The sequence below is a fragment of the Halichoerus grypus genome, chromosome 12 (assembly GCF_964656455.1).
Source record: "Halichoerus grypus chromosome 12, mHalGry1.hap1.1, whole genome shotgun sequence".
NCBI classification, from domain to species: domain Eukaryota; kingdom Metazoa; phylum Chordata; class Mammalia; order Carnivora; family Phocidae; genus Halichoerus; species Halichoerus grypus.
In genome coordinates, this window is record NC_135723.1 from 63,350,023 (window position 1) to 63,372,262 (window position 22,240).

General features: G+C 43.5%; 1 protein-coding gene across 3 annotated transcripts in view; it reads left to right on the forward strand.

The window, feature by feature from the left end:
- FKBP9 (FKBP prolyl isomerase 9) overlaps nucleotides 1-22,240 on the forward strand; it is a 37,728-nt gene that overhangs the window by 13,312 nt on the left and 2,176 nt on the right. For 2 of the 3 annotated variants that reach the window (XM_036080700.2, XM_078059429.1), the window contains exons 5-9: nucleotides 3,236-3,425; nucleotides 9,826-9,971; nucleotides 14,176-14,362; nucleotides 18,239-18,384; nucleotides 20,546-20,709. In XM_036080700.2, coding sequence (XP_035936593.1) covers nucleotides 3,236-3,425; nucleotides 9,826-9,971; nucleotides 14,176-14,362; nucleotides 18,239-18,384; nucleotides 20,546-20,709 — 833 coding nt within the window. The remainder of the gene's footprint in view (nucleotides 1-3,235; nucleotides 3,426-9,825; nucleotides 9,972-14,175; nucleotides 14,363-18,238; nucleotides 18,385-20,545; nucleotides 20,710-22,240) is intronic. The other variant, XM_078059430.1, reaches the window with a different exon arrangement.

A 22,240-nucleotide genomic window follows, 5' to 3' on the forward strand; every position in this document is an offset into this window, starting at 1 on the left:
CTTAACCCACTGAGCCACCCAGGCGCCCCTAAAGATTTTATTTTATTTTATTTTTTAAGATTTTATTTATTTATTTGAGAGAGAGAGAGACAAATAGTGACAGAGAGCATGAGCAGGGAGGAGAGGGAGAAGCAGGCTCCCTACTGAGTAGGGAGCCCGACGCGGGGCTCGATCCCAGGACCCCGGGATCATGACCTGAGCCGAAGGCAGACGCCTAACGACTGAGCCACCCAGGCACCCCTAAAGATTTTATTTTTAAGTAATCTCTATACCCAATGTGGGGTCCCCACTCACTACCCTAAGATCAAGAGTCACATGCTCTGCCGACTAAGCCAGCCAGTCGCCCCTCATCTGTCCTTATTTTTATTGCTGTGATGAGTTCAACTTACCACATGAAACCTACCAGACCTTTTGGTCTCGACTTGCACTGTCCAATAGAGTAGCCACTAATGACATAGGGCTCTTTATAGTTAAATTTAAAATAAACTAAAATTAAGTAAAATCTAAAATTCTGTGCCTTAGCCACACTGCCGCATTTCTTGTACTTAAGAGCCACATGTTGCTGAGGGCTGCTATCCTGGGCAGTGCAGATACAGAGCATTTCCATCACTGTAGAAAGTTCCGTTGGGCAGTGCTAGTCTAAATCATCTACCGTCTCATCACTGAATTGTGGAAACTTCCACTTATTCGTGGTCATTGGCATTCCTAAGTAAAGCATCTGCCACTGCCTCATAAGCTGTAACCTTGGGCACCAGCCTCTCCCGCCTGCATTTTCCCATCTGTGAAATGAGATTTGAACTAGAAAGTCCAAAGGTTAAAGATCTCAAGGTAGAAATTTAGTATATGATGCCAGAATTGCCATCCCCCTGCCCCCCGATTTGTACCTCCACAGTGGGTTCTACCTGTGACATTTGTTCCCTCTGGACAGATGCAAAGCATCATGTTGGAAGAAAAACATGAATTCGAACTAGTGTCCTTTTTGAAGGGAGAAAACAGAATATTGGCTGGTAAATGGAACTTTGCAGTTACTCATATTTTAATTTCAGGCATATTTAATCACACTGACAGGCTAACACAACAAGGAGAACCTCCTGGCATTTAAACAAGCAGGTATATGTAGTTAAGAATTAAAATGGAAACATGATGCGTTTAAGTTTACTGACTGTGATACCGGACTTAGAATAACCCTAACATAATGTTTTCCAAGCTATGTTTCCTGGCCGTGTATGTCTACAGAGCAGGAGGAGAGAGGAGGAAATGGGGCTCAGTCTTCTCCCCTGTCCACCTCCTCTTTTATTGCTGAGGATCTGCAGACAGTCCTTCAAAAAGCAGGGGTGGGGATTCCTTGCTAAAAGAAAAATAAAATTTGAAAACAACTGCTGTAAATATGTCTTAATTCGCCCCTCCCCAAGACATGTTGTTATTCTGATTGATACTCTGGTGGTCTCATCCTTAGCCAGTAGAAGTTCATTTCCCTTGGCTCTTAAATCCTTCTGATGTCATCCAGATGCATACATCATACATAATAAAACTAGATGTCTGGCCTAATTTGAGGAATATTTAAAATAGCTTATTTGAAATATTTATTATTTAATACTGTGCTCAGCTATCCAGGTGTAACTGTGTTTGTTTATTTATTTAAGAGAGGGTGGGGAGGGGCAGAGGGAGAGGGAGACAGAGAATCTTAAGCAGGCTCCACACCCAGCACGAGTCTGATGAGGGGCTCGATCTCACAACTCTGAGATCGTGAGCCAAAATCAAGAGTCAGACATTTAACCTACTGAGCCACCCAGGCGCCCCAGGTATAACTTTAAATAGGTGAATATGTATGGTATAGAAATTATATCATGATAAAGTTGTTATTTAAAAACCAAATCTTCAATTAGTACATGATAATGCTAGAAAAATTTCAACTCTGGAGTTACTTTTAAGGCTTTCTTTTTTCTCCTAAATTAAAAACTACAGAAAAGTATAAAAGATTCATATTCTGTTACACACACACCCATACACACACTTTGGGGATTGACCACACCTTACATTCCAGAGGCTGACTCAGCAGCCACTTTCAGCAGATTGTGTTATTCCCCTGAGGGGAAAGGGGGGGGGGGCTCTGCCAAGGAGCCAATTGAAGGAACTCAGGCTTGATGTGCTGTGTCACTCACTTGCCCAGGCCTCCTCCTTTGCAAGGTATAACAAATGGCAGGTAAGAGTGTTGAGGTAGGTGGTTTGTCAGTTAACTTCCTTTATCTCAAAGGACTGGATTGAATTATTTTTGCTTGATGTTGATCTTTGCTTGAGGAGCTAGTACCCAATAATCTCTTCATGTAGATGATCATTTTGCGGATATTCACGAAGTCCCCACTGTTGGGAGCATCCAAAAGAAGCAGTACCATCTAGAAGTGAGATGGAAGCAGTTTGAGGACTTATATTTTGCATTGTGGGTGCCATTTTTTCCCCTCTTAGCTAGCTTTAATTTTATTTATATCTTGTTTTGGATGTACTTAATAAATTGAATTTTGCATTTTGCCTTTTCAGAAAAATTGGGCTGTTGGTTCCAAAGAACAAATCTGTGTAGTATTCTGTAGAACCAGGTCCAAGGTTTAGAATTTATGCCTTTAAATGTCTGATTTGCATTTGTACACAAACAGGAACCCACAGAGGCATGTATTTGGGTTTGCATGTGGGCGCATAACCACCCACATAGAGCCTTGATTTGTCAGCACAAGCATAGAAAATATGGTTGTAGTAGTCTCTCGCATGTCATTAATACTAGTTTGCTCCTTTTTCTGAAGAAGTCAGGCTTCAGATCATATCCGCCAGCTCATGGTTGGGCACCATGGACACAATGGTGACAGAACATAGTTGGACACCAGGGGGGACCACCCAGCATGGGAAAGAACATTTATTTCCTTGACTTGGAAACTTCAAGGAATGAGTAACACCAACACAGTGGGAGTTGAGTTGTTGTTAAAAGTACTTCCTAGGGGGGCACCGGGGTGGCTCAGTCCATTAAGCATCTGCCTTCTGCTCAGGTCATGATCCTGGGGTTCTGGGATCGAGCCCCGCATCAGGCTTCCTGCTCAGCAGGGAGCCTGCTTCTCCCTTTGCCTGCTGGCTCCCCCTGCTTGTGCTCTCTCTCTCTCTGACAAATAAACAAATAAAATCTTAAAAAAAAAAAAAAGTACTTCCTAAATCTTGTGTCCTGATTTCATCATCTTCCTTCATTCTCCTCTAGGGAAAGACATTCCTGGACAGGCATCCCTGGTGTTTGATGTTGCGTTACTGGACCTCCATAACCCCAAGGATGGCATTTCCATTGAGAATAAGGTAGTCCCAGAAAACTGTGAGCGGCGAAGTCAAAGTGGGGACTTTCTCAGGTATCATTACAATGGCACCCTTCTGGATGGCACCTTCTTTGATTCCAGGTAAGGAAACAACTGGAGCCTTCACTCATCAGAGTGTCTTATTAAATACAGTCTACTTCTGGCTGGACCATTATCTGAATACTCTGTCAATGCTGATTTGTAGTTAGTATTTTCATCTCCAACATAGCTTTGTTTTCTGACATTGAATTCCTTCAGAGGCTGTTAGAACGGTCTCCTTCTTGGGGTCTGTGGGATATAAGTCTACAGGAAAACAGGAGAGACTCAGCCTCCCCCCACCGTCCCCTACAGCTGTGCTCCACTATCCAAGTATGAAGCCAGCTGTGGCATCCGGGATGGGAAGTGGCCAGAACTGAGGTCCGGGTGGTAGTATGAGAACAGAACAGACTTGGTGCCAGGAAACCTGGGTTCTCGTCCCGGTGTATGGTGACTTTGGACAGTGTTTGACCTCCCTGAACTTAAGTGTGTGTGTGTTTAATATTTTATTTATTTATTTGACAGAGAGACAGCGAGAGAGGGAACACAAGCAGGGGGAGGGGGAGAGGGAGAAGCAGGCTTCCTGCGGAGCAGGGAGCCCGATGCGGTACTCGATCCCAGGACTCTGGGATCATGACCTGAATCGAAGGCAGATGCTTAACCAGTGTTTTCTCCCCGTAATTGGTACCTTTCTCAGAGATGGTTAAAGAGAGAAGGTACGTAAAGAGTGCTCTGTGAACTTCAAAGGCTACTGGAGGAGATGGGTTGTGTGCTTTCAGCTTCCTTCCCGATGCTGCAGAGGCGAATTACTGTGCCTCTGTTGTTATTCACAGTCCTGTTTTGCTTCTGAGGCTTCGCTTGCCCTTGTGCAGGTGGTTGGAGAGACAGCTTGCTCTGTCTTGCTCTTTCAAGTGGCGTGAGCTCTTTGGAAACCACCTCTGCAGCTTCCTGTGGAGCAAACAGGTAGTGACAGCAATCTACCTGTCTCTCTGAGGTTGTAGACTTCTGATTTCTTCTGTCATCCAAAAACAGTACAGAAGAATTTTTATATGGTATTATTTTGTTTGAATGATGTATCTTTCCTATTCTTAGGGTGTGTTCTTTTACAATTTTCATTTGATTTGGGGGGAAAAAGTAATAGTCACATGATTCAAAATTAAAACTAAGTGTGTATTAAGATATGTCCTATTACCCACCCCTTCCTACCTCACATCTCCCTCTCTCCTAGCCACTTGGAATTAACTACTTTCATTTATGTATGTATGTAAGCTTTACACCCAATGTGGAGCCTGAACTCACGACCCTGAGATCAAGAGTTGCACACTCCGCTGACTGAGCCAGCTAGGCACCCCTAAAATTAACCACTTTTCTTAATAAGTTTCTTTTTTATTCTTCCACTGTGTAGATTTTTTTTCTAATGCAGGTATAAACAACTACAGATTCTTATTTTCTCCCCTTTATAGCAGTATATAGTATATAGAATACACTACTCTGCCTCTTGCTTTTTTTTTCACCTTGGGATTTTTCCATATTAGTATATAAAGACACAGCTCAGGTCTTGATCTCAGGGTTGTGAGTTCAAGCCCCCCATTGGGCTCCGTGCTGGGCATGGAGCCTACTTAATAAAAAAATACATACATACCTACAAACCTGTATGTCTACATACATACATACATATATATACAGAGGGAGAAATTATTTATTTTTTATGTCTGCATAGTGTTTCATTGGGTGAGTATTCCAAATTTAACTCTTCCCCTACTGATAAACATTTGAGTTGTCTTTACTCTTTTTCTATTACAGAAAACATTCAGTGTGTGTGTGTTATTACTTGTTACTTGGTGAGCTTGCTTCTGTCCATTATTCCCTTGGAATTCTATTAATTCTATTAAATTAATTAATTAAAATGAAAAAATCTAATTAAAAGACCATTTTTTCTAGTGTACACCAGATTTTTTTCCATATTAAAGGAACCACAGGGTGCCCAAGTGGCTCAGTCGGTTGAGTGTCCTGACTCTTGATTTCAGCTCAGGTCATGATCTCAGGGTCGTGAGATCAAGGCCCAACTTGGGCTCTGTGCTCAGTGGGGAGTCTGCTTGAGATTCTCTCTTTCCTTCTCCCTCTGCCCCTCCTTCTGCCTTCTTTCTCTCTGTCTCTCTCTCAAATAAATAAATAAATCTTAAAAAAAAAAATAAAGGAACCACAATTTTTTTTTTTTAAGATTTTATTTATTTATTTGACAGAGAGAGACACAGCGAGAGAGGGAACACAAGCAGGGGGAGTGGGAGACAGAGAAGCAGGCTTCCCGTGGAGCAGGGAGCCCGATGCGGGGCTCGATCCCAGGACCCTGGGATCATGACCTGAGCCGAAGGCAGACGCTTAACGACTGAGCTACCCAGGTGCCCCAGGAACCACAATTTTACTAGGTTTTAAAAAAGCTTTCCATTTTAGTGCATTGGGATCTAATCCATCCTGATAGCTGTGTAATATCCTATTATATGGATTTGCCTTAATTTAGGTAACCAATCCCAACTGTTTTCTACCCTTTGTTATTGAAGCGTAGTTGACATACAGAGTTATATTAGCTTCAGGTGTACAACCTAGTGATTCAACAATTATACACATTGCTCAGTGCTTATCATGATACGTAGAGTCACCATCTGTTGTTTTCTACCTTTCAACATTCTAAGTAGGGCTGCGGTAATTATTTTGGCAGCTAAATCTATGTAAGATTGTTTCCTTGGGATAGATTTCTAGAAGAATCTCTGGGTCAAAGGTTTCATGTATTTTTATAGTTTTTGATATACACAACGAAGTTGTCCTCAAGGAAGGTTTTAAACCCCATCACTGTCTAAAAGTGCTCCATTTCCTCAAACTTGGTAACACTGAGAATCATTTTTAAATTATCTTTGCCAATTTATAGGAGAAAAATGGAACCTTATAGTTTTAATCTGAATTTCTTGATTGCTGTTGAGGTTGAAATTGTTTCAAATGTTTATTACTAGACCATTTGTATATCTTCTTTTGTGATTTATCTGTTTGTATCTTTTGCCTGTTTTTATGTTGAAGGTATTAGTATTTGTCCTTTCCTTATTGATTTGAAGATAGAAGACCTCTGTACATTAAAGATAGTAACCCATTGATGACTGTGTATTGTCAAAAGCATATTCTGTGTTTATTCGCATTTTTATTTTGGTTATTGTGATTTTGGACCTATTTAAATGTAAACTTTTTATGTTGTTAAATACATTTACCTTCTCCTTCATGGTGTCCTCTATTCTTATATAAATTATTACATATTCTGTCTTTGGGGACTTGCTAGAAATAAAAAATCTGTTCCTCTAGAGTATATAAACATTTGTCTATATTTTCCTCAAGCCCCTTTAATGGTTTTATATTTTTATCCTTTAAAATATTCTTTATTAAAATTTCTATTTTAAAAAGTATTATGTTGTTGGGTGCCTGGCTGGCTCAGTTGGTAGAGCATGTGACTCTTGATCTCGGGGTTGTGAGTTCAAGCCCCATGTTGGGCATAGAGCCTACTTAAAGAAAAGTAGTAGGTTCTTATTGTATAAGTGAAACAATACAAAGATGTGTAATAAAATGTAATAATTTCCCATTAGCCCCTTTAGTCCCCTGAGGTAAATATTAATAACCTTCCACAGTGTCTCTCCATGTTCATAAATCTTTCATGTTTAAATCTTCAATCCATCTGGAATTTATTGTGGTATTCAGTGTGACAATAAGGATCTAATTTTATGTTTTTCCAGATGGCTAGCTAGTTTTTCAAACACCCTTTACTGAAAACTATTTTTCCCTTGTCTAAAATGTGACTTTTTTTTTTTTGGAAGATTTAAAATTTTTTTTTTTAAGATTATTTATTTATTTGTCAGAGAGAGAGCGCGTGCACACAAACAGGGGAAGGGGCAGGCAGAGCAGCAGAGGGAGAAGCAGGCCCCCCGCTGAGCAGGGAACCTAATGCGGGGCTTGATCCCAGGACCCCGGGATCATGACCTGAGCCGAAGGCAGACACTTAACCGACTGAGCCACCCAGGCGTCCCAAGATTTTAGTTTTTTTAAAATAATCTCTATACCCATTGTGAGGCTCAAACTCAAGTACTTCTCTCTCCACAGGAAGCCAGTGTTTTTAATTTCATAGGTCTTCCACACATACACAGTGAAATACTTACATTCTCTCAGTTTAATTTTTTACAGGAATGAGAGCTTGCTATATCCTGTACCTTCCAAACAGCATTTTTAAGTTTTGTGGCTTTTTGTTTTTTTTAAGTAATCTCTACCCACAATGTGGGGCTCAAACCCATGACCCTGAGATCAAGAGTTGCATGCTGTCCTGACTGAGTCAACCAGGTGCCCCCAAAACATAATTTTCATTCATTCATTCATTCATTTAAAAAATTTATTTATTTATTTTAGAGAGAGCGAACACAAGTAGGGGGAGGGGCAGAGGGAGAAAGAGAAGCAGACTCCCTGCTGAGCATGGAGCCTGATGGGGGCTCTATCTCATGACCTCGAGGCTATTACCTGAGGTGAAATCAAGAGTAGGACACTCAACAGACTGAGCCACCCAGGCGCCCCTCAAAACATCATTTTAAATTGTTTTTTTTTTTCCAGATTAATTTTTGAGTTCCTCTCCTCCCCCATACACACCACTCGGATTTTGATTGGAATTGTTTCAAAATTCATAAGTTAGTTTGGGGGAGCACCCCCTGGGGAACATGATGGATTCCCATTTAAGCCCTCTTTTAAAGTTATTCGAAGTTCTCTACATTTCATGGCCACTCTGCTCCTTTGTTCTCATCTTCTGAGGCTCTTTCCTGCCTCTTGGCCTTGGCCTCACTGTTACCCCAGTGCTTTCCCCTGTGCAGATCCCGCCTCCTCAGTGTCCGCTGTCTCCCCCAACCCCATGGAACCTTTGCTGTTTCACCCAGTGGCTCAACCTTCTCTGAGGCACCTGCCATCTCCCACTGCTTAGTGTCCCTTTATAAGGAACCCCATCTGGGAGGTGTCCTCCTCTTTCCTGAATGCTGATGATCTCCAAGTACTGGCCAGAGAGCTAGTAACCAGGGGAAGGTGAGAGAATGTTAGGGGGCCAAGCCTGCCTTCCTTGGCTGTGTTCTCATCCTGGCCTTCCTGGCCCATGTGAGGGGCTGAGGCCTGGAACTCCACAATGTGGGGGAAAGGGTATTTCTCCATAGCCTCTTCTGGGGGGCTATGTAGATGATCGGCTTCCTGGGTGAGGAGAATCATCAGTTATTGTCATTTTTCACGGCCCTTGGCTTTGTGTTTGGTCTCTGAGGGCTACTGAGGAGGGAGAACCCCTCACAGCTCAGTCTTTTCATCCCCCTGGCCCCACTCGGCTGGCCATCGTCTCTGAGGCAGTCATCCTTTGGCTGTGTTTGAGGTAATGGTGGAACGGACTGGCTCTTTCAGGACAGGCTTTTTGCCACATGAGTGCAGATCACTGTGGTTCAGACTTTGGTAGTAGACGTGGCATATTAAGTTTTATTATTTTATTCTAGAAACATCTGGCTTTGGGGAATTGATTGCTGTCCTCACCAAACTCACAGGAATCGGATTCAATTGGCAGTTTATACAAAGGCTGGATCTCTCCCCTGAGCAGAATGCTTGGGCCTCCTGCCAGTGGCACTTGGGAAACCCAAGTAACTCACCAGAAGGTCGCTTGGTGAGCGGGGATTACACTAGGAAGAGCCATCCAGGCTCTGGTAGGGACTGCAGAGTTGAACTGCTCTCGTATTTGTGTTACTTTTATGGCAATCCAAATATTCTATCTCATATATACAGATATTCTCTTCTTTTTTTTTTAAAGATTTTATTTATTTATTTGACAGAGAGAGAGAGATCACAAGTAGGCAGACAGGCAGGCAGAGGGAGAGGGAGAAGCAAGCTCTCTGCTGAGCACAAAGCCCGATGTGGGGCTTGATCCCAGGACCCTGGGATCATGACCTGAGCCGAAGGCAGATGCTTAACCATCTGAGCCACCCAGGCGTCCCCAGATATTCTCTTCTTTAGATACTGGAGACATTGTCCTTGTGACAGATTCTTAGTTTCTAATAAGGGCCACCCTGGATGCTTTTTGCATTAACTTGACCCGGTTACCAAGCACAGTCCAATGTATAGTAGCTGCATTTCTGTGTGGTTGCTTCTTGTCACGTGCTTCCCATCCATAACCTGACCAAGCCAGAGGGAGGGAGGGCTTGTTTCTGGGAGTGTTTTTGTACACAGCTGCTCCCACTCTGTGTGTGTGAGTTCTTGGGAATGTGGGTTCTCAGGGGAGCGGGTTTCCAGGCTGTGTCCTCACGTTCTAAGTTTCAGCCTATTCCAGGGTCTGGAGTGCTCTGCCTTCCTGTTGCCTCGTGGTGCCAACTAACGTACCCAGCTGCTGTGGTGTTGGTTGTGAGGAACCTCTTTCTTTCCTTCTTTCTAGCTACTCACGGAACCGCACCTTTGACACGTACATTGGGCAGGGCTACGTGATTGCTGGCATGGATGAAGGTCTACTGGGTGTTTGCATCGGCGAGAAGCGGAGGATTGTGGTTCCCCCTCACCTCGGCTATGGAGAGGAAGGAAGAGGTGAGTGCTGGCTGCTTCCAAGCAGTCAGGGCTTCTTGAGGGCCAAAATGTGGAAGCTGAAGTCCCACTAAAGACTTGAATGTCCAAATAGCTTTGGTTTCTAGAAATGGTCTATTCTTTCCTCTTGTCTCCACTGCCTGTTTTCCTATTTGGAAATTCTTAGACCTACGCCAAATTTGAAAGAACTGTGAGATGAACTCTCAGATTCATCAACTGTTAACATCTTGCTGTGTTTATTTTCTCTAATTACGTTTTTTTGTTAGTTGCTGTTGTTGTTGAGCCATTTGAATGTATATTGCAAACCTCCCCCTTTTTGTTTTTTGTTTTTTAACAGTTTTATTGAGGTATAATTTATATGCCATAAAATTTATCCATTTTAAGTGTACAGTTCAGTGACTTTTAAAGATTTATTTATTTATTTTAAAGAGAGAGAGCATGAGCTGGAGGGGCAGAGGGAGAGGGAGAGAGAATCTCAAGCAGACTCCGTGCTGGGCACAGAGCCCGACACAGGGCTTGATCCCACGACCCTCAGATCGTGACCTGAGCCGAAACCAAGAGTCGGATTCTTAACCGACTGCACCACCCAGGCATCCCCAATTCAGTGACTTTAGTAAATGTAGTGAGTTGGGTAACCATCACCCTAACCCGATTTTAGAACACTTTTGTTACTCTAATAGCAAACCCCCTTTTATTTTGTTTATTTATTTTTAAAAGATTTTATTTATTTGTCAGAGCACAAGCAGGGGAGCGGCAGGCAGAAGGAGAAGCAGGCTCCCCGCTGAGCAAGGAGCCTGATGTGGGACTCGATCCCAGGACCCTGGGATCATGACCTGAGCTGAAGGCAGATGCTTAACCGACTGAGCCACCCAGGTGTCCCAGCAAATCCCCTTTTAAATATTATACAAATGATACATGTTGACTTTAGAAAAAAGAAAATACAGATAATGAAAGAAAACAAAAATCTCCCATAATCCCATCATGCAGGAATAAACATTGTAATGTGGTGGGCGGAATAGCCGCCCCAAAAGATGTCCCCGTCCTATCCCCAGAACCTGTGAATATGTTACCTTACATAGTGGAGGGGATTTTGCAGATGTGATTAATGTGAGGATCTTGAGAGGGGGAGATTATTCTGGATCATTCAGGTGGCCTTGATGTACTTACAAGAGCTTTTGTAAGAGGGAAGCAGGAGGTCAGAGAGAGGAGAAAATGCTAAGCTGCTGGCTTGGAAGTTGGAGGAAGGGGCTACAGGTTAAGGAATGAGGGCAGCTATAGGGAGCTGGAAAAGGTGAGGAAACAGATTCTCCCCCGAAGCCTCCAAAAGGAATGCATCCCTGCCAACACCTTGAATTCAGACTTTTGACCCTCCAGAGTTATGAGAATAAATCTGCATTGCTTTAAGCCACCAAATTTGTGGAAATTTGTTATAGTAACAATAGGAAACTAATACAACCATGAAGTGAAAATACACATCCACCTACACTAATAAATACAATAAATTCTTTTTCTTTTTCTTTTAAGTAAACTCTGCCCCCAGTGTGGGGCTCAAACTTACCACCCCGAGATCAAGAATCGCATGGTCTACTGACTGAGCCAGCCAGGTGCCCCATTAAATTTTTGATTTGTAAAAGCCACACCAGTTCACAGCTTAAGACATATTCAACAGGCCTTGCTTCATGTCCTGTTTGTGTCTTGATGCTCCATTGTTTTGTATCCTGTAAACTTCTACTCAAATACATACAGAAATAGACAAATAACTTTCTGAGTATTCGTGTTTTGCTAAGCCCTCAGGATTAATCCCTCGTTTCTCTAAAAATAACATATTAATGGAAAACATTTGCTTAAATTATTTTTTTCCTTTTGGCTTTCTACCAAGTATGAGACAGAGCTCTGCAAAGAATTATATAAGGCTCTGGGAAACATCCAAAGGCTCATAAATTCTGTAGGTATGAGGCTGCTTTATCCCAAATCATATGTTGTTGTGGGGGCTGGGACACTCTGACAGGTACCACCCAGGTGCTCTTGCACAGGGGCGGGGGGGGGGGCACCTCTTTCTTCTTTGGATTAGTGTCTCCCTGGCCTCTTTGTGGGTTTTGCATAGGACTTAATGCTAATCCCTCAGGGACTGACCCCAGAAGGGTGTCAGGACGTGGAGGACATACCACAGGGCCAAGCACATAGTAAACATTCAATAAATATTTGTGGAAGGAATGAGATGCTGGGCTCTCCATTGGGTTCTCCAGCTCCATTCTTGGCATTTCATTTTGTTGAGGCCATTTTTCCCCTGTGGGGTTAGTGGAAGGGAGTGAGTAGGCCTTCTGGAAAGGCTCTGGCCCTCCGCTATCTACTCTCTTCCACAGGGTCCGCTCTGAAATTCGGATGCGTGGCTGTGTTTGTAGCCCTGAAGGGGAGAATGGATTCTGTCCGAGGGGTTGTGGAAGCATTGCTTCCTCATTTTCTGTTCCCCAATTTCCAAATTACCTTCTAAACACTGTTAGATTGGGAATATAGGATTATCATGAGAATTAAATAAATCAATACATAGAAAGCACTTAGAAGTGTGCTTGGTACTTAATAAGCATCCATTGTGTGTATGTGTGTGTATGTTAGAGAGAGCAGCCAAGAAATAGACACAGAAAAATATGTGGCAGGGATGGGGGGGGGCTGTTGGTTTTCACACATCTGAATTCTTTCTATAGCTGTGCTGTTTTCTTGAACAAGGTCTATCTGAATTGGTTTTCTTATTTGTAAAATGCTAATGAAAGTATTATACATCCTTGATTCTAAGTAACACTAATCTTTATTTATTTATTTTAAAGATTTTATTTGTTTATTTGACAGATAGAGAGCACAAGCAGGGGGAGTGGCAGGCAGAGGGAGAAGCAGGTTCTCTGCTGAGCAGGGAGCCGGACATGGGGCTCGATCCCAGGACCCTGAGATCATGACCCGAGCCGAAGGCAGCTGCTTAACTGACTGAGCCACGCAGGCGCCCCTAAGAAACACTAATTTTTAAAAAATGATTTATTTACTTATTTTGGAGAGCACACCTGCAAGCGGGGGGGGAGGGGCAGAGAGAGAGAGAGAATCTCAAGCAGACTCCCCGCTGAACGTGGAGCCCTAAGCGGGGCTCAGTCCTACAACCCATGAAAGCATGACCTGTGCTAAAACCGAGTCAAATGCTTAACTGACCAAGCCACCTAGGCACCCCCTAAGTAATACTATTTACAAAGCTTTTACATTTAAGCTTCTCTGAAATGGTCTAGGGGTGTATTTAACCACAGATGCATATGTTTAAGGTGTCCCCCTGCCCCTCTCCAGCCCCCTGAGAAGCGGTCATTAAATTCATGGAGGAGCATCTGCTAATCCTGGATTTATGGTAATCCCCCACAAGGTTGCTGCAGGGATTTAATGAGAGAGTGTAGGGGTGCCTGGCTGGCTCAGTTGGCAGAGCATGCGGCTCTTGATCTTGGGGTCAGGAGTTCAAGCCCCCGTTGGGTGTGGAGATTACTTAAAAATAAAATCTTTAAAAAAATGAGAGTGTATGTGAAAAATACCTTTGTAAACTGTAAAACGTTATTCAGATGTGAGGTAATGTTTTCAAACGTGGAGATGATGGAAAAGAAAAGTATACTAATAATTTAGTGTAGAAGAGATAGGGTGTGTTGTAAAAGTACTTTTATCAACTGTTAGGTGTACTATATCATAAGGGGTGTATATGGGCCAGCTTTGGCTAGGAGTTTCTCCCCTGTGAAGTTTCTGTTAGTTTAGTTTCTCTTGCACAGTGATGGGGGACTGGAGTGATTTTTCACTCTGCAGCAGATTTTCTCATCTTACCTCTTCTGTAGGAGCCAGGTGAGCCTTAATGTGGCTGAGTTTAGTTTCCTCATCTGTGAGGAACTCAGCCATACATCTTTCAGGCTCATTGATCCCATGGGCAATAGCTATCCTCTTGAATTGTAGTCCAAACTGTGTTCTTAACTGACTGTGTGACCCTGGGCAAATCTGTGCCTCAGTTTCCTCATGAGGGTCAGGTTACTTCTAACGGCTCTTCCAGCTTCAGTTTCCCAGTATTCTGTAGGTTTTCCTGTCTAGGTCTCCGTGTTTCTCACTGGAGGTCTGCGGGGACATCCCTGGTGACACTGGGGAGAGACGCGTGCTACCGCTTGGAGGACTCACTCGTTAATTTCCTATGTCTGACCTTTAGGGAATATCCCTGGTTCGGCCGTGCTGGTGTTTGACATCCATGTGATTGACTTCCACAACCCTTCCGACTCCATCAGCATCACCTCCCACTACAAGCCCCCTGACTGCTCCGTGCTGAGTAAGAAGGGGGATTACCTCAAGTATCACTACAATGCCTCGCTTCTGGATGGGACTCTGCTGGATTCCACGTAAGGGCCACTGGGGACAGTAGGGGCATAAACCTGGAGGATAACAGCCATAGGTTCCCAGGATTCTCCTTTGCTTTTCATCAGATCCTGGTTGAGAGCTTTTCTCTCCATGCTTCCTCACTGCTCAGGTGCATTATTCTAAAAGTTCCCTATGAATGGTCTCACCTTGCTCCTGTGAAATTGTCTTTCTGAAAAACAGATGTCATCTTCTAACTGCTGTCTTTAAAAATTAACCCACAGCTACATTACAAGCTCCACAATCTGGCACATCAGGCTGTATTTGTCAGCTCCGATCTGCTTGACTGATCTCATCTTCTGTTAGGGCCCATTTTTTTCCCTCATAGAGCTGCCATGTGCAGTGGTGCAAGATGTGCACTGTTTAAACCCTTCCTTCTGGCCAACTTCTGCCCAGGCTAAAATGTCCTCCCTTTTTGCAAAGTCTTTCCTTAATTCCTAGGAAGAATCAGCTGCTCCCACTTCTGTGTCTCATAATGTTTTAAGTTATTATTTTTATTAGCAAAACATAGTTATTTTTGTTTCTATCTCTGTTGCTGGTCTGAATACCTTAGAGAAACCCAACATGTTTATTCATATTTTCATTCCTTACACCTAGCCCAGAGCATAGCACAAAGGGAGCATTTTATTTTTATTTATTTATTATTATTATTATTTTAAAGATTTTATTTTTATTTATTTATTTGACAGAGAGAGACATGGCAAGAGAGGGAACACAGGCAGGGGGAGTGGGAGAGGGAGAAGCAGGCCTCCCGCCGAGCAGGGAGCCTGATGTGGGGCTCAATCCCAGGACCCCGAGATCATGACCTGAGCTGAAGGCTTAATGACTGAGCCACCCAGGCGCCCCTAGGGAGTATTTTATAAATGTTAATTGATTGAGATGAATCTGAAATTTTATTAGTAGGAATCAACAGTATAAATGGGTATCATTGGTCAATTTTGGTAAAAAGGAGCTTCTTATGTTTCTGAATCTTTAAATGTAATTGTAAGTAAAATATTCTCTTCTCTGGGAAAGAAACATTTTCAGCCTTCCTTTATATGTCTATATAAGTATATCCATTTTCGTACTGAGCCTGACTTAGATTCCTAAGTTTGGGCTGGGGAGAAAGAAGGGCTTCATATAAATATGTGTTGCTGCATTTATGCTGCATGAGGAGGGCCTTCTCTCCCTCCCACCTGCCCCTCTGCCTTCCAGCTTCAGGTGACATTGTTGGGGAGGGGCTGGCAAGAGCCAGACATGGAGACGGAGCCCTAGGGACATGCTCTTCAGAGCATTCTCTCTGGTGCTACGAGATCCTGTATATTAATGCATTTAGTGTTTTTCATCAGATCTAAAATGTGTTGATTATTAGAAGCATTACTTTATGTATCTCTAAGAAAGTAAAAACGCTGCCCCCAAATTAACATGCTGCTAATCATAAAGTGTATCACAATTACAGAGATGTTAAAATGTGAAACTATGTGCATTATAGAATCAATGAAATATGTACTAGCTTCCGGAGCTCAGATTTACAAGGACCTGCTTTACAACAAACCTCCTTGCATTAATATTAGAAGCCTTTGGAGGGCAGCGGAGAAGAAACATGGCTTGTTGCTTGGGGGATCAAGTGAGCTTAGGGTCCACAAATTTAGAATAGTCTGTAAGGTCAATGGCTTGCTGTCACTGCTCTTACTAATGTTCATATTCTTGTCTGGTGCTCTTACTCTGGGGCGGGGGTGAGGGGAAGTGGGGGTGGAAAATGAACAAAGGAATTCCTTCTCAATGGGTTCAGGATATGCTTCTTGTGGAGGGTGGGGAGAATCAGCCTTCCTGCCTTCTAATGTTTGGTGGATTCATAACATTCCTGCAGAGTCTCCAGGAGCCACGTGATGTTCCTTCCTCTTATCAGACTCCATTCTAGACCATGGGAGTCATTTGTGTTCCATGTAAATCTACACCGAAGAGTAATATCTGGCATCCCTGCTGGTCTGTTCTGGGTGTGAGCTTCAGAATAATGGGAAAATAGGATGTATGGTGGGTGTTTGCCTCCTGTGTGTGGGAGAGGAAGATGAGACTGCTCCCACCCCGAGCCTTCCACGGGCTCTGTAAACAAAGAGGCCGGTGATGCTGTGGGCACTTTTCATCAGCATAAGAGAAGCTGGCTGCCGAGAGGATGGAGGGGAAATGTGGGCGAAGAGCCAGAGAGGGTGGCCTGCAAGTGGGCAGCAGGAAGCTTGCAGTGGATGGGAAGCCGGGAATGCACAGAAGGAATGAGGAGAATGTCAGAGAAAAACTGGCAAAATAAATAAATAAATAAATAAAAGGTTGATCTGAGGAGGAAGAATTAGTGGGGCATTGGAGGTGATACATGAAAGCAAAATGTTTGCTGGGAGGATTTTCTTAATGTGTGTTTATATTGGCCTCAGAGAAGAAGAATAAGCCTTTGTTATTTGACGACTAAATGAGATTTTGACTATTCTGTAAGACTTTGAAACAGAGTAGTCCCATGGGAGGTCCCCAGGGGTCCCTGGAGGAAGGCAGTGTGAGGGTGTCTCTGTGCTGCTGACAAAGGACGAATTGTGTGGGAGGCGGGACAGAGGACATCCTGCTCCCTCCCATAGGCCTTGGGCCAAGGCAGCCTATGCCCGAGTTGGCTTTGTTTTGGTTTCGTCCCAGGTAGGACAGATGCAAACTCTGTTTCGGTTTGTGGGTGCCTGACAACCAGCCTGGCCCTGGGAACCAGTTTCAGAAGGGAAGGTGGCGGTAGCCCTGCCCCCAGGGGAGGCTGGGAAGCCTGAGAAGGAGAAGTGACCCAAAGGGGTGCTGTCGCCACCTGGTAACGGGCAGATACTGGGGAGGCTTTTCCTCCTTGCTATTGAAGAATAGCTCCATTGTTCGTCTTTAGGGAGTGGTAGAAAGCAGGAGTGCCATGCGTTTGGGAAGAGATTTATTTTCAGTAGCAACCGAGGTGATGGAGCCCCAACTTTTATTTATGTGGATTTCCCCGGGATGGTGGACATCAAGGATAATTTCAACCATGGCTCAAGTTAAACTTTCAGTTACTTTTCTAAAGTCAAGAACTATTACAGACATAAGCACTTCACACCCTCAAGGCCATCCCCTTACTGAGCTCTTTATGCTTGTTCTCCTGGCTGCCAGCAGACTTATTTTATTTACTCTTAAGAACACCCCTGTGAGATGGCCCTCACTGTCTCCGGTTTCTAGATGAGGAAATGGAGGGATTTTATTTCTCAAGGTCCAGTTAAGTGGCAGAAGCAAGATTCAAACTCAGGTCTTGCTAAATCCGAAACCCAGGGTCTTTATTATATGTTTTTCAAATTCTCATGAAAATTCCTTACTGGGGTATTGATTAAAGTCATAAGAGCAGTCCAAAGGACTTCCTTTTCCCTGGAATCATTGAGAAGTAGGTTGCCACCATGATGTCTCATCACCCCTGAGTACATTCGTGCACCTTTCCTACAAATGTGGACATGCTCCTGCATAATTCAACACACACTTTATAGCCACAAAGTTAACACTGGTATGTTACTGTCTTTTAATCCTCAGACCCCACCTAGGTTTTGCCAATTGTTCCCATAAGGTCTTTTATAGCAAAAGGATCCCATTCAATATGCTCCAGTGCTCTGGAATGGCTCCTTGGACTTCCCTTGATTTTCTTGACACTTTTGAAGATTATACTTTCATTATTTTGCAGAATGTTTCTCAATTTGGGCTTGTCTGATGTTTTCTCCTGATTAGACAGGGGTTTTTTATTTTTGGCAGAAAGATCACAGAAGAGATGTAGATGTGTTCTCATGAATACACTGTCAACTACCAGTGGGTTGCTGACCTAACCGGGGACTCTTCTGTTTCCTTTTCAGGTGGAATTTAGGCAAGACATATAATATTGTTTTGGGATCTGGACAAGTTGTGTTGGGAATGGATATGGGTCTCAGAGAGATGTGCGTTGGAGAGAAACGGACAGTGGTCATTCCACCCCACCTGGGCTATGGGGAGGCTGGTGTGGGTGAGTAAGCAACAAACAGCATTACAGGGTGTTTGGGGCATGTTCACAGTCTGAATGTTGTGCTTTTGGGAGGCGCCATATTTAGAACCACGGTATGCTTCTTCCATTTAAAACCCAAAGACAGGGCGCCTGGGTGGCTCAGTCAGTTAAGCGGCTGCCTTCGGCTCAGGTCATGATCCCAGGGTCCTGGGATCGAGCCCCGCATCGGGCTCCCTGCTCAGCGGGGATTCTGCTTCTCCCTCTCCCTCTGCCTACTGCTCTGCCTACTTGTGTTAAATAAATAAAATTAAAAAAAACAAACAAACCAAAGAATCAGGGCTGCCTGGCTGGCTCTGTTGGTAGACATACAACTCTTGATCTTGGGGTTGTGAGTTCGAGCCCCACATTGGGTGTAGAGATTATTTAAAAATAAAATCATAAAAAAAAAGAAACAAAAAAAACCCCAAAGAATCTTTGGGTTTAGAATTAATATTATTAGTTAATATTATAATATATAATCATGTTATACATTTTATATATAATTAAAATGTGTTTATTGTATATCTAATATAATATTAATACTATAACACATGATAATATAATAATGTCATGAGTTAATACTTAAATTTAGCATCTTTGTTTAAAGAGTCCTGTGAATTCAGTGTTAATGCCCCACACCTCCTTAAGAAAGCAGGAGTTTCTGTGAAAAAACGCCTTCGGTCTTTAAACCCATGTGTGGGAAATGTCCCTAAAAGGAGTTTTCCCAGTGATTTGTGTTAAGGGAAGCTGAGGCTTCCTTCTGGAACAGGTTCCTGGGACAGTGGAATGCTACAGGCCTTTGCTTTTCACTTCTCCTGAACCTGTAAGCTATCCATGAAGATTTCCTTTAGGAAGAGATGAGTGTCAAGTTCGGAAATACTAGCTTTACCTTGCCCTCACAGCTGGTATGGTTGACTTCATGATTTGGGCCAAAATGAGTCCTACACATAGGGGATTTGGGAACCCCATCTTCTTCAATGTTTTATGTTCCTACTTTCTGGAGATGGGAAGTGCTAACTTATAAAAGATACACTTTGGGTTGATTTTCTCTTTTTCACAATTTTTTTTTTTTGGCTCAGCCCAAGGAGCATGTGACTCTTGTTCTCAGGGTCGTGAGTTTGAGCCCCATGTTGGGTGTAGAGCTTATTTAAAAAAAACAAAACAAAAAAACTCCCGCAACTGCCTGCTAGTCTCCCCAATCCAAGAAGAAACACTTAAAAAAAAATGTGTACCCTATCAGACCATGGGATATAGAATAAGTATTTGTAATATATAATAATTTCAAATAAGACATATTATGTATGTGTATATATATTCACATGCTTATGTAATTTCTTTTGGGTTCATACTGTATATACTGTTCATAAATTTGTTTTTATAGTCATACCTTAGATCAGGATTTTAAGGCATACTGTAATATTCTGAAGGTTCTGCTGTAGGATTTATTCAAAAGTTCTACAACTATAGTCTCTACTAGTGGCTTTCAAACTTTTTCACCAAGACATACAGTAAGAAATAAATTTCATGGGGGTACCTGGGTGGCTCAGTCGGTTAAGCATCTGACTCCTGGTTTCGGCTCGGGTCATGATCTTATGAGTCATGGGATCGAGCCCCACTTTGGGCTCTGCACTCGGTGGGGAGTCGGCTTGAGATTCTCTTCTTCTTCCTCTGCCCCTCCCCCTGCATGTGTGCACACGCACTCCTTCTCTGTCTTCCTCTCTCTCTCTCTCAAATAAATAAAAACTTCTTAAAAAAAAAAATACATTTTATCTCCCCATCTGTAGTACACATAAGCATGCAATTTATACATATATACATATACATTTAGTTTTATATATAAAATTGAACTCAAGTTTCATAAAAGCATACCTATCCTTTCTAGGTGCAGTGTATCCTTATCTATTCTATTCTTAATTAAAAAAAATGCTGGTCACCATCCTGTAAATGGATTTCATGACCCACTAATGGTCACTACCTACAGTTTGGAAAAAACCTCTTGCTGGTGTGGAACTTTCTTGCTCTCACAAGAAATGCTTGCCACCCATGAGGCAGTTGGAACCCTGGGTGAGGGGAAGGAGGTTGAGATGGGCATGCCCGCTGTCTGGTGGCACTAACACTGTCTCTTCCCCTGTCGGTGAGGCAGATGGAGAAGTGCCCGGCAGCGCCGTCCTGGTGTTTGACATTGAGCTGCTGGAGCTCGTGGCCGGTCTGCCTGAGGGGTACATGTTCATATGGAATGGCGAGGTGTCACCCAATCTCTTTGAAGAAATCGACAAGGATGGTAATGGAGAAGTCCTCCTCGAAGAGGTAACTGACCTTTGAAGGAAAGCGGGACTAAAGGAGCCAGGGGAGCCTTATTGGGGCAGGGGATCCATTCTGAATGTGAAGCCTTCCTAGAGTGAGGAGGACACCTGTGCCTGTTTCTTGCCATGATGGTAACCTGCACATGCTTGTGTACCAAGCACTTCTGTACACATGCTCTAAGTTGAAGCTCACAATTCCTCTTTGAAGAAACTGAAGCCCTGAGAGGTATGGGGCTTGATTCCAGGGCTCACAATTCAACTCTCAGTTCCTGGGTGCTCACTGTGTGCCTGCATTATGCTAAGAGTTTTTCACATATATTATCTTGCCTGGCCCTTGTGGCAGCCATGTAGTCATCATCCCTGTTTCAGAAGAAGCAGCTGAGCACAGAGAAGGTAAATGGCTTGCCCAGGGTCACACAGCTACCCAGTGGTTTGAGCCAGGATACATATCCTGGTCTTGATCACCTAGGTGCTGGGTGGTTTCTCCTGTAGCGAATGCCCCTTCGTGGCGCTGGGCGGTAGACTGGTCTGTCTTGTCACACCCTGCTAAATTCCACTGCTCTGCCCATTCTGTATCTGCTTATTCAAGGACAGGGCTCCAGCCTTCTCCACTTTCTGACATCAGTCGCATTTTCCTGGCTATTGGGTGGTTCACATGCTCTTCTTTTCCCTTCTCTTGGTGCATCTTTCCATTTCTTTTATTTCTTTGCTCCCTTCACAGCAAAAATGGCAAAACTCTTTTAAACCCACTCCTGTTAGACATTTGTCCCTCCATGTCACTGAACCTGGTCTTGCTAAGGTGACTGGTGCCTTTCATGTTGCTGGAACCAGTGGTCACGTTTCACTCTCCTCGAACTTGGACAAAGCCAACTGCTTCGCAGGATGCCTTCTTTCCCTGGCTTCCAGACCACACTTTCTTGGTTTTCCTTCGCCTTCACGAGTCCGTCCTTCTCAGGAATCTTCTCCCTGATCTCTTCATGTCAGAGTGCCCCAGCCTGAAGTCCTGAGCTTGTTACCTTCTCCACCTTAACATCACTTCCTGGGTGATCTCAGTCCCGTGGCTTTGCCATCCATAGCCCCGTGACATCCAAACTTGTAGCTCCAGTCCAGTCTTCTCTCTCTACTTCAGACTCCTACATCTAACTACCCACCGGACATCTTCACTTTCTGAACTCCTGCTACGTCCCTCCTCTGGTCTTGCTTCACCCAAAGCCTTCCTCATCTCCTCTGATGGCAACTCTCAGGCAAGAGCACTCAGTCATCTTCGACTCCCCTCTTTCTCACATAGGCTATAATTAATCCAGCAGGAAATCGTTCTAGCTCTATCTTGAAAATTTATCCAGAGCCTGACCACTTCTCACCATCTCCACTCTATAGCATTGTGGTCCAGTGCCTGCTGTGTCTGGCTTGGACCTCCACGAAGGTCTTCCTGCTTTCACCCTTGCCCCTCACAGCAGCCAGAGTGAGCCTTCTAAAACTTAAAGTGGATCATGGCTCGCCTTGTCTCAGAACCCTGAAAAAGACCCCCATTTCCA